At 45.2% G+C, this 7721-nt stretch overlaps 1 protein-coding gene across 1 annotated transcript in view; it reads left to right on the top strand.

Moving 5' to 3' along the window:
• The first annotated feature begins 2448 nt into the window (after positions 1–2448).
• The window catches only part of LOC110305069 (NACHT, LRR and PYD domains-containing protein 1a), a 43050-nt gene continuing 37777 nt past the window's right edge, over positions 2449–7721 (top strand). Inside the window, exon 1 of the mRNA XM_021176843.1 lies at positions 2449–2758. Within this exon, the coding sequence (XP_021032502.1) occupies positions 2608–2758 (151 nt within the window). The 5' untranslated portion in view covers positions 2449–2607. The remainder of the gene's footprint in view (positions 2759–7721) is intronic.

Raw genomic sequence — 7721 nt, 5'->3', positions numbered from 1 at the left:
CCTCGGACCTGTTGGCAAACTTCAGGTCCCACACTAATGGAAGAGGGAACTGAACTCAGACATGAGTCCTGTGGGCAGTCAGGCAGGGCTTTCTGCAAACCCGGAAGAAGCTCTCACCCTGACTCCTCCAGCCCAAGCATCTGCAGAGACTTAACAGGAAACAAGATGAAAAATGTTCAACTTCCACTCGCAGTGTTTAGAGGAAGTACATCTGCAGCTCTCTAACGCCTGCCTTCCTGAAAATGGGCCAGAGTCTCTTTCACTTTTGGAGACCAGTTTCTTAACTGAGGATCCTTGTTCAAAGACACACTCTCCAGTGGGCCCCATAGAGGAGCAGGGTGAGTAGTGGGACCCAGATTCCGCCAAACCACTTAGACCTGGGAGGGTAAGGGCTGGCCTCACTACACAAAAACAGACATGGGGATCTCAGCCTGAAAACCAGGGCCCAGGGCCCCAGCCTCTGCTTGGAGAGTCTGCAAGCCAGCTCTGATGGGTGATAGACTGGGTTCACCTGTCTGGTTCAAGTGCCTGCTCCTGTCATAGCCTATCCTGCATCCTCCCCTTAATCTGCAGGAATAACTCTCCTGAATGATGAGGTATTGAGAGGGAGGACCAGGAAAGAGAGAGAGAGAGAGAGAGAGAGAGAGAGAGAGAGAGAGAGAGAGAGAGAGAGAGAGAATCTATGCTATTTACATGGGGTGGTGTGGGAGAGCCAAGGTCCCCAGAGAACTAAGTTAGACAAAGTTAGTGAAGAAAACATAGTTGCCTTAGGACCATAACAACAGCACAGGGGTTAGAGTGGGTCCCCCTATATTATAATCTTGATTCCTCTGAGGCACAGGCTTCAGTGTCAGACCTGCCTTACCAAGTTCACTCCTGTACAAGTGCACTGAACTAATTTTCCTTTTATCCTTACATCAGGGCCTCTAAAAAACCTTGTGTCGGACTGTCCCCTGCATACATGTGGCCCTTTGGCTTTCTCTGGGTAATGTGCCTTCAATCAAATTATTAGTTGACTCCGTCTTGTTCCTCCTTTGTGGTGCCCAAGGACAGAGGACTTCCAAAGATTCCTTTGAAGAGGCTAGCCTTAACTTAGACTGAGCCTTTACTCCGCTCTGTCCTGTATCTTCCCACCTTACCCTGGGTCACAGTAATGGCTGAAGTAGTGATCTCCTTAGAGTGGAACTTTAGAAAAGGAAGATGAGGACATGGGATAGTGAGTGTCCTACATAGTCCATCATGCATCCTCCATCCCTGTGTTTCTGCCCACACATCCTCCCGTCCTTGGTACCCCAGCACCCCCTTTTCCAGACCCCAACTTCATCCCTTGATTTGTATCCTCTAATCCTCCCAACCATCATAATCTGACCCTGCAACCCTCCATCTTCTTACCTCTACATTTCCCCACTCTCATTGTCTACAAGTCCACCTTCATACACCTCCCTTTCCATCAGTTTCTCTGCCTAGGCTGAGGCAGTCTTCCCTGCTGTGGTTCTCCAAAGTTAAGAGACCTAGATCTCCTGCATACTGCTACTGTGGGGACTATGCCTTACTTCAGGAACAATATTGCTATGCACCAACAAACCCAACAAACCCAAGGGATGAACAGCACCCAAAGATTTGATGAAGCACCAGACCAAAAAAAAAAAAATCTACTGACTATTGTCTCCTACAGATGCACTTTGGGTTCCCTTTGACTATGCTCCTTCCCTTGATCTCTCCATTTCTTCTTATCCTCATATGTCATTTTTGCCCAGTCCTTTAGAAGTTATATATAAGATCCTCCTAGATCAAATCACTGACATCACTAGGTCTACATTAGTACAATGGCTGCCCTGGCTATGGGCCTACTGGGTCCCCTCTGCTCCATCTCATTGTACAGTTCACAGCCTCCTGTCTATACCTGTTTCAAAGGCTTCTCCAGAAGTAAATGGCAGCAATCACATGACTGATCCAGCAGAGCAGATCAAGTTCAAAATCTCTTTGCAGCACATGAAGTCCACCTTCAACATACATACCCCTAAACCCCTAGGAACAGGATGTAACTCCACCTCCATCATCCCCCTCACACAGGGACCAATCAGTAAGTGAACACACCACCCATTCCTTTCATCTGTTTTTGGTGTGAGATAAATAACCTTAATGACCTAAAAGAAGAAACTTAGACAGCTAAGAAACCCCAACTCAATATAAGGTTCAGCACACCTGCCTTCAGGAAAGCCAACACAACAGCTAGAACATCCACTGGCATCATTCAGCTATGAAATTTTAAAGAGCATGTCCACTGTTAAATACTCCTGTCTCAGTGTTCTCTCTTCTGCCCTATGAAGCCTAAGCCCCTGCACCTGGACACACAGTACCCACTCCCCAGGAGGGACATGTGTCTCAATTGTTCTGATCAAAGGTGATCTGACCTGTAGAGGTTTGTCTGCTTTCTTTTATCACTAGGTCTCCTCTATCATTTCTGATCAAACACCCATTCACAGAGCAGAACTACCTGGCAGAGGCAAGAAGCCACTGGTCTCCTGCTTGCAACAACAGAAGAACGTCTTGAAGCAATAAGAACACAAACTACTCAGAGAAGAACTATCTGAGGGCTCTGTCACCATGGAAGAATCTCAGTCCAAGCAGGAAAGTAGCACAAAGGTGGCTCAGCATGAATGTCAAGAGGATGTGGACCCAACCTTCAAAACAAAGAAACTTATGGAGGTGGAGCTAATGAAGCACAGAGTACAGCTAGAGAGGAACTTGAAGCTAAGTAAGTACACAAAGAGCCCCAATTGATCACTCTGTGGCTCCTTCATCACCACTGAGTCCTTCTGCCAAGGTTTCCATGGGCAGGTTATCATCCTGTCAAAAGAGTTCACAGGCCCCAGGAGAGGCTGGAACAGGAAGGCTTTCAGAAGCCCCTAACTGAACTCTACAGAACACTCTGATCTACAAAAGTGCATACTCGGGTCCCCATGTGATGCTCAAATGCCCCTAGAAGGAGCACCCTGAAGCTGTAATGGGGAGAGTCAGGCATGCAGAGGTCTCTGAGAAAGTTGGCATAGGGTTCAAGCCAGCTCTCGAGAGTGACACCATTGCTACATGCCCAGACTTTGGAGCTAGGCAGAGGCAAGGCTCCAGTCTTCCTAATTGTATCCATCTGGGAAATGAGAAGGCAAACAACTGTCTCCTTAGGCTGTAGCAGTTGAGAGATAATCCATGTCAAATATTAAACAGTCTGATATTCAATAAATGCTCAATAATTCTAAGTACAAGCCCATGCTATTTCTGCTGTTATGATAGTGTACAACTCTGTGGGACAGAAGCTCAGAGCCACACATGGGGGAGCTGAGGCTCAGAAAGGAATAGAGACTCACACAGAGGACCAGGGTAGATCCAGGAGAGTTGTGTGAACTTTGTAGTCCCAGAGTAGGGTTTCCAAGCAGCACCTGTGAATGTCTCATTGTCCCCCATGTGATCATCGAGAAGGGTATAAGGGCAAGCATGAAGGACCCCAGCAGTTCTCCCCGCCTCCTACCCCTGCCTCTCTGACCAACACACAACCACTGTCTCCTTCCAATAGGACATTCTTTCTCGTTACTCAGACCCACAAAGGTAAGAAAGAGCAAGCAAACGGGGGGGGGGGGGCAAGGCCTCGACAGTCCCCTACCATATACAGCTCCTCAAAACTACTGAGCTCAGACCATGAGTCTTGGAGACATTTTCAGATCTGAAATGAGAAATTAATTGAAATCTAACAAGTCTAGATGCAGAAGAAACGGTTAATTAGCCTGTGTCTACCCTTATGTTTGCCTGTGGGACTCGGCATCTTCTCCAATCAGCTTCAGGAGGAAGATTCTGATGGTGATGGAGCTAGGCACCAGTCTCTTGAGTACAGCAGCATATCGTTAGGAATCATTTCGTTGACATTTCATTGTTGTTCAGTCACGTTTGTTTCTACCCTAGTTCTCTGGGTCTTCAAGCTTCCAGTTTCTGGCCCTGTAGGCATGGGCTCCCTCTTGTGGCTCGTGCCTCAAGTTAGACCAGTCAATCATTTGCCACTCCCACAAGCACATCTTGCAGGAAGGACAGCTTGTGGGTCAAAGGTTTTGTGGGTGGGTTGGTTTCCCAGTCCCACAACTGGAAGCCTTGCCTGGTTACAGAAAATGAGTAGTGCATGCTCTGTATCCACCAATACTAGGAAACAAATTGATTCCTCTGTCTTCCCCTCTCTGGCTTCATATCAGTCTGACGACTTTGCCCTCAGATATGACTTATGTGCATGACTTGTAGTATTCAGTAACCTCTACTATCTGTATGGGAAGTTGCTTTTCTCGTTTGTGGGCTCGTTTGTTCGTTCTTCTTTTTTTCTTCTTGTACCTATATGAGTTGGTCTTTCCTGATTTCTGTGATCTTATTGAAGATCTGGTCTGTACATTGACCTGAGAGTTCCATCCACCCATTCACTTTTGCCTGTAGCTATAAGATTAGTCATTTAGGGAGGTCCTAACATTTCCTACATGTTCATCTGAGTTTTTTTTATCAATTTTTAAAATATTATTTACTTATGTGGTCTAATCCCTATACTTTATAGTCTATCCTCTGCTTGATTCATTCTGATTATAAGACTTTCTTTGAATTTTTTAGTTTTGTTGCTGTTTTTCAATTTGATCTTAGTCCAGTTGAGTTTTTTCGTTATTCCTATCTCTTTTGAATTCAGTTTTCAAATCACAGATTTAAATCATTGTTGTTTCGTTCAGTACTGTGTTCTTGTTTGCTTGCACATCACTTGGGCACCTACCATCTTTGAGTTCATTCTCATCAAGTTCATTTGAGCTCGTTGTCTCTGCCTTCTTTTAACTCCCTAACTCTCTGAGGTCTATGATTGCCACTAAGCTCTGTAACTTGGTTCATTTTGGTAATTCTCACCATTTCTATGGACTGGTGGATTGGGAGGCAGCAAATGTTGTCTTGATTTTTCTTTTTGCTATTGCAATGAGGCCTGGGCATATGGGTTTTGTTCTTTTGTTTTTGTTCTATGTCTGATATGGACATACCAAGTTGGGCTGACACACAGGATGTATTACCCAGCCTGAACCTGGGGTTAAAAAGAGTGCAGATGGAACCCTATAGGTGGAACAACAATATGAACTAACCAGTACCCCCCACCCCCGGAGCTCCAGTGTCTAGCTGCATATGTATCAGAAGATGGCCTAGTCGGCCATCAGTGGAAAGAGAGGCCCATTGGTCGTGCAAACTTTATATGCCTCAGTAGGGGGAACGCCAGGGCCAAGAAGTGGGAGTGGGTGGGTGGGGGAGTGGGTGGAGGACTTTTGGGATAGCATTGGAAATGTAAATGAAATAAATACCTAATAAAAAAAAAAAAAGAAAGCAGATGGACCTCTTCAGCCTGGACTGCAATTCTGCTTGTAGGACCTGGGGTGGATCTGGTGGTTGGAAAGGGTGAAATCATGGCAGGGGCAGACAGAATCACCAGGCTGAGCCTGAGCACAGGGTGAGTCTGAAGGATAGATGTGATGCATACAGCCATGGATTGACCAGAGTTGTCTGATGGCTGTGTCAGGGTGCACACAGAGAATGTGTAGCTTAAAATTTTTGTCTCTGTGACATATGACTGGACAAGAGTGGAGACAGTTCTATGACCTAGTAAATGCCAAAGAGAGAAGAACCAGGAGGTCATGATCCCTCTGAAGCAATTGCAGAACTATCGGGATTGCATGCTTAAGGTATGGGGGTTGGCAATGATAGAGAGAGAGTTCAGGTAGATTATTTGTTGCTATACCACCCGGATGAGGTAAGGTGTAACCAGGTGTGTCCCCCGTAGAGGGAGAGTCAGAAGGAGATCAGAACCACTGGCAGCTGCCGAGCAGGAGCCACAGTGGACGGGTGCTATGGCTGCTTCTACAGCTCTAGAATGAATTGGTTTTGTTTGAAAACGTCATACTTTATACACTGTAGCTTGATCATATCCACTCCCAACTCCCCCAGGACACCCTCCACCACACCCTCCCCCTCTCATGTCCTCTCCCCTTTTTGTTTTGTTGATGTTATCATTGGCGTTGATTTATCTGCTACTCATTGTTGATTTAAACCTCTCAGTCCAGTCAATGCTACCTGATAGACTATTTGGGGCTATACTTGTACACATCTTGCACAAGCAACTGTATCTGTATTGAGTTCGTGAGGACAGCAGTCATGTAATGTTCAGAAAAGCACATCTCACTGCACTCCTTCCTATCCTTCTGCTCTTTCATTCTTTCTGCCAACTCACTTGAACTGTTCCCAGAGCCTTGCTAATCCCACTTAGATATTCCACTTAGGGCCAAGTATGACCCTAAGCTCAACACACATTTAATCAGAATTTTTACTCTAAGCCTCTATGTTAATTGCTGACCACTGCACAGAGAAGCTTATTTGGACAAGGTTTATGTTAATTCTGATTCAAAAGGCAGTTTAACAATATGTCCATTTAGCAAAACAACAGAAATAGGTCCTCTCCTAGGGCCCATGACCTCCTACACAATGGGCTTTAGACCACATTTATAGTACTAGGAAAGAGCTCCCCCCTGTGGAATTCAAATCTAATCAGAAATTCCTCAATAATAATCATAGAACTGTTGGTTACCTTATAAACTTCATGCAACTACTGCACTAGTGAGCATAACTTCCCTAGCGGGTCAGTATTGTAGCATTCAGGCTCGCCACTAAAGATTAATTCCATTGATGGTTTTTCTCCCCAAGTGGCTTCATACCATGTCCTAGGGCTATGAAAACCTACCCAGCATAGATGAAATGACATGACTGTTCCAACTTGGGTTCTTTAGGTCTTGTAACAAAAAATATGTGATGTCTTCAGCATCACGGTGTAAGACTACTTCTTTTAGACTCTGAAGAACAATGGCAACAGGCTTCTTTGTCTTCTGTCTTAGGAGTTTCTGCTTCCTCCATGACCAGTAAATCTTTGGGAGGTACTCCATGCTTGGCACTGGGATTTGAATTTAGTAACTCATGTCTTCTCAAGACTGTAATCTCATTGCTCAATAGTCTACATTTATTTAAGGTATATTTCTTTTATATATGTTTTTTATATTAAATATTTTTCTCATTTGCATTTCCAATGCTATCCCAAAAGTCCCCCATACCCTCCTCCCCCCACTCCCCTACCCACCCACTCCCACTTTTTGGCCCTGGAGTTCCCCTGCACTGGGGCATATAAAGTTTGCATGTCCAATGGGCCTCTCTTTCCGGTGATGGCCTACTAGGCCATCTTTTGATATATATGCAGTTAGAGTCAAGAGCTCCGGGGTACTGGTTAGTTCATAATGTTGTTCCATTTATAGGGTTGCAGATCCCTTTAGCTCCTTGGGTACTTTCTCTAGTTCCTCCATTGGGGGCCCTATGATCCATCCAATAGCTGACTGTGAGCATCCACTTACGTGTTTGCAAAGCCCTGGCATAGTCTCACAAGAGACAGCTATATCTGGGTCCTTACAGCAAAATCTTGCTAGTGTACGCAATGGTGTCAGCGTTTGGAGGCTGATTGTGCAATGGACCCCTGGATATGGCATGCTCTAGATGGTCCATCTTTCATCTCAGCTCCAAATTTTATCTCTGTAACTCCTTCTATGGGTGTTTTGTTCCCAATTCTAATAAGGGGCAAAGTGTCCAAACTTTGGTCTTCGTTCTTCTTCAGTTTCATGTGTTTTGCAAAT

This window comes from Mus caroli, chromosome 11, assembly GCF_900094665.2.
Source record: "Mus caroli chromosome 11, CAROLI_EIJ_v1.1, whole genome shotgun sequence".
Classification (NCBI taxonomy): domain Eukaryota; kingdom Metazoa; phylum Chordata; class Mammalia; order Rodentia; family Muridae; genus Mus; species Mus caroli.
The sequence above is the reverse complement of the archived record's forward strand: the minus strand, read 5'-3'. Positions and strand labels throughout refer to the sequence as shown.